The 2932-nt window shown below is 45.3% G+C and overlaps 1 protein-coding gene across 1 annotated transcript; it reads right to left on the bottom strand.

Annotated features, from left to right (window-relative positions):
• Window positions 1-362: 362 nt before the first annotated feature.
• LOC112773460 (protein FAR1-RELATED SEQUENCE 5-like) lies at window positions 363-1415 on the bottom strand. Its single transcript, XM_025818419.1, has 2 exons — window positions 1096-1415; window positions 363-939 (listed from the first exon to the last, which is right to left on the bottom strand). Exons 1-2 carry the CDS (start codon window positions 1413-1415, stop codon window positions 363-365), a joined length of 897 nt encoding a protein of 298 aa, XP_025674204.1.
• Window positions 1416-2932: the final 1517 nt, after the last annotated feature.

Here is a 2932-nt window from a genome sequence, read left to right as displayed (position 1 = left end):
GAGACCGGTATGGCTCATATCCCTTTGTGAGGAGCATGTCCTCTTCGACCTAGCTGCCCGCAAAAACTGCAACAACGCCTCTTGCCCCTGGGCTCGTCCTGTGTCGAGGCCGCGGTTTCCCTACCATGCTTAGGGGCCCCCTTTGTCCTGGCTACAGACGGTTCCTTCATAATGTCCTGCTGACTCACTGTAGCATGATGATGAACTGTGTTGCCACTTTGTCCGTGTAGCTTCTGTGCCAATGAGGCTACGACATCCCTGGCCACTGTGAACTTAGCAGCATCCTCGGAAGCAAGTTTTGCGACTACACTCATTGCACTGCACAAGGCGTCGTGCTTTAGTAATCAAGAACCGTGCACCTCTCACCCTTCTGTTTCTTTTGGCGTCCATTCCTTGGCGTCTTTACACCACTGCCGCAGTATCAAACTAGATGGGATCTCGTCCAACCCCTCATACTTCATCACACAAAAAATGTGGATGTAGGGAATACTTTCACTGCTCCACATATGACAATCACACTCAATCTTAAACTCAGTTAGATCATATAGCACCCTGCGAACACTACGACGGTTCCCCATGGTTAAGAACTTGTACACGGAGGTCGTGCTGATGGTGTCTTTTCCCATAGACAGTAAACTCCCGACCTCTTTGATTTGCTTCCTAACCTCCTTGAAGAAACTTCTGGTGTATATCTTCGAAGCAAATAGCTCTATCTTATCGAGACCTGTGATAAAGACGGGCGTGTAATACGTCGAATAAAACTGGGCCGTTACCTCGTTATTGCGATAATCCTTCACCACCCTATCCAAGCTATGAACCAACTCCAATAGACTATTTGTCGATTTAAGAAACCCTTTGATGAATGCATTTATCCCCTCACACCTCGAAGTTGTCCTGTAGCCGGCACAAAAAGTTCCCCATAGATATGTTGTTGCCCAACTGTGTTGTAATTCGTATGTGCTTTTTACCCAACTGTTGTTCATTAAACCAAGACTCTGCACAGCTGTCGTCTAGTAATCCTCAAACTCTGAAACATCGAGATTTGCGTACATCGCCTTCTTGAACACCTTCCAAAAATCAGGGTCCTTCACTCACAAGACACAGTTTTTTTCAAAATGCCACCCGCAAAGCCAATGCCTGGCTGAAGGCAGTACATCCGCTATCGCTGCTCTCATGGCTTTATCCCCGTCGGTGACTACGACGGAAGGCTTCTTATTATCCATGACGTCCACAAGATTCAACAAAACCCACCTATATGTATGGACCTCCTCGTCCTCCAGTAACGCAAACCCAAAAATCGCAGTCTGCTTGTGGTGATTAGATCCAGAGAAGACAACTAGAGGCTTCTTGTACTTGTTGGAGCAGTATGTTGCATCAAATACAACCACATCACCAAACAACTTATAATCCGCCATCATTTGTCCATCAGTCTAGAAGAGGCTCCCTAGTCGACCCTCCAGTGTTTTCGTGTATCTGGCGACGGACATCATGTCAGCGTTTGCCTTGCCCTCCAAATAACTTATCGTTGCTGCCGCGTCGCCGTCATTTATTTGAGCCAGTCTCTGGCTGTGAACATAGTTATACAGATTTCTTTTGGTGAACCAAAGCATCCCGTATCCCCCTGACTGCCCGATCATGTAAGCCAAAATTTTTGATGTGGCTATACCAAACTTCTTCAAGTAATCAACTTGTGCCTTATCGCTCTCACTCAAATTCTGATGACTAGGAAGAAGATGATTAAACATAGTTGCAGCAAGAGGGTGGTTGTGGCTGTCGTCGATCCTCCTGACCTTCCAAACCTGATCTTATGCATCTAAGTAAATTTTTAGCTTTGCCGTACAACCCGTGCGACTCTCCAACTTCTCCTCCTGGACTCTGTCTGGATGATCGTAGTGTTTCTCATGCCTTGTACCCTCCCGGTGGCAAAAAAAAGTCTCGCCGAACCAAAACACCGTCTACTCGAGCCACGTCACCCTTCCTTACACCGAACCCCCTTAACTGGGCAAACTACTTGTACGTCGGATAAGCCTCTTCCTCGGTCTTAAACACCTGGTCCACAAAATCCTCCGCAGACCTGAAGCCGAGAGCATCCCCGTCACTTGGCACCGGGTCTGCGCCAAAGCCGTTCTCGTGCACCTCTTTAGTCGTGACACCTCCCTCAGAGTCATTCTCAAACGAGGGGTCCTCGTCCTCCCCACTCGAGCTAGCCACACCAGAAAACTCTTCTTCACTTAGCCGATCTGTGTCATCGTCACCACAAGTAAACTGAAAGCTGGAATCCATCTTCAAACTCACAGGACTTCAATCACCTGGAAAATATTCTTTCGTAACATCATACAACCACAGCTGATGTAAGTCAAGAAATTTATTTAACCGATTAAAAATTTATGACAACCTAAGCATATGTAAATAGTTAAATCAGCCTAAAAAACCATATGGTGATCATCCATCCTGTTACAAATGAAACGTGAATCACTGACTAGTCACGGACGGGGAAGATCCAGTAATACTCTGAAATCAAATACAGGGATACGGCCAGCATATTTTTGCATAATTAAACACATATGAAATCATTTTTTAGCTACTACACCATAGGTAGCGCACATTGAATTTCCGGTGCACTAAACAAGAAACTCACAATAACAACGAACTTACATATAATCGTACCCAATCTTCGAATAGGGTGTTCTGACCATGAATAAGTATCCGTGACTGAGCAGTCCCGAATGTTTCAACCTTTTCTACCTGAATGAATAGGACACGTGAGGAATTCATCATGATTCCATAAGGTGAAATAGAAAGGAACAATAACAATAACTGCCTTAGGTGACATTATAATAACAACCAATACAGAACAGAATGTCAGCCTGACTTTATCAACCGATTGGCATAGGAAACCATTTTCTCCTGAAAAACAGATAACAGGCGTGTT

This window comes from Arachis hypogaea, chromosome 3, assembly GCF_003086295.3.
Source record: "Arachis hypogaea cultivar Tifrunner chromosome 3, arahy.Tifrunner.gnm2.J5K5, whole genome shotgun sequence".
NCBI classification, from domain to species: Eukaryota; Viridiplantae; Streptophyta; class Magnoliopsida; order Fabales; family Fabaceae; genus Arachis; species Arachis hypogaea.
This window is presented reverse-complemented; position numbering and strand designations above follow the sequence as displayed.

Excerpts from the sequence above, each read along its gene's own strand:
- LOC112773460 (XM_025818419.1), bottom strand. The coding sequence starts at position 1,415 with ATGGCGGATTATAAGTTGTTTGGTGATGTGGTTGTATTTGATGCAACA. Across the intron at positions 940-1,095 it reads TTTGAAAAAAACTGTGTCTT|TTGGGCAACAACATATCTAT; the intron begins GTGAGTGAAGGA and ends ATTACAACACAG.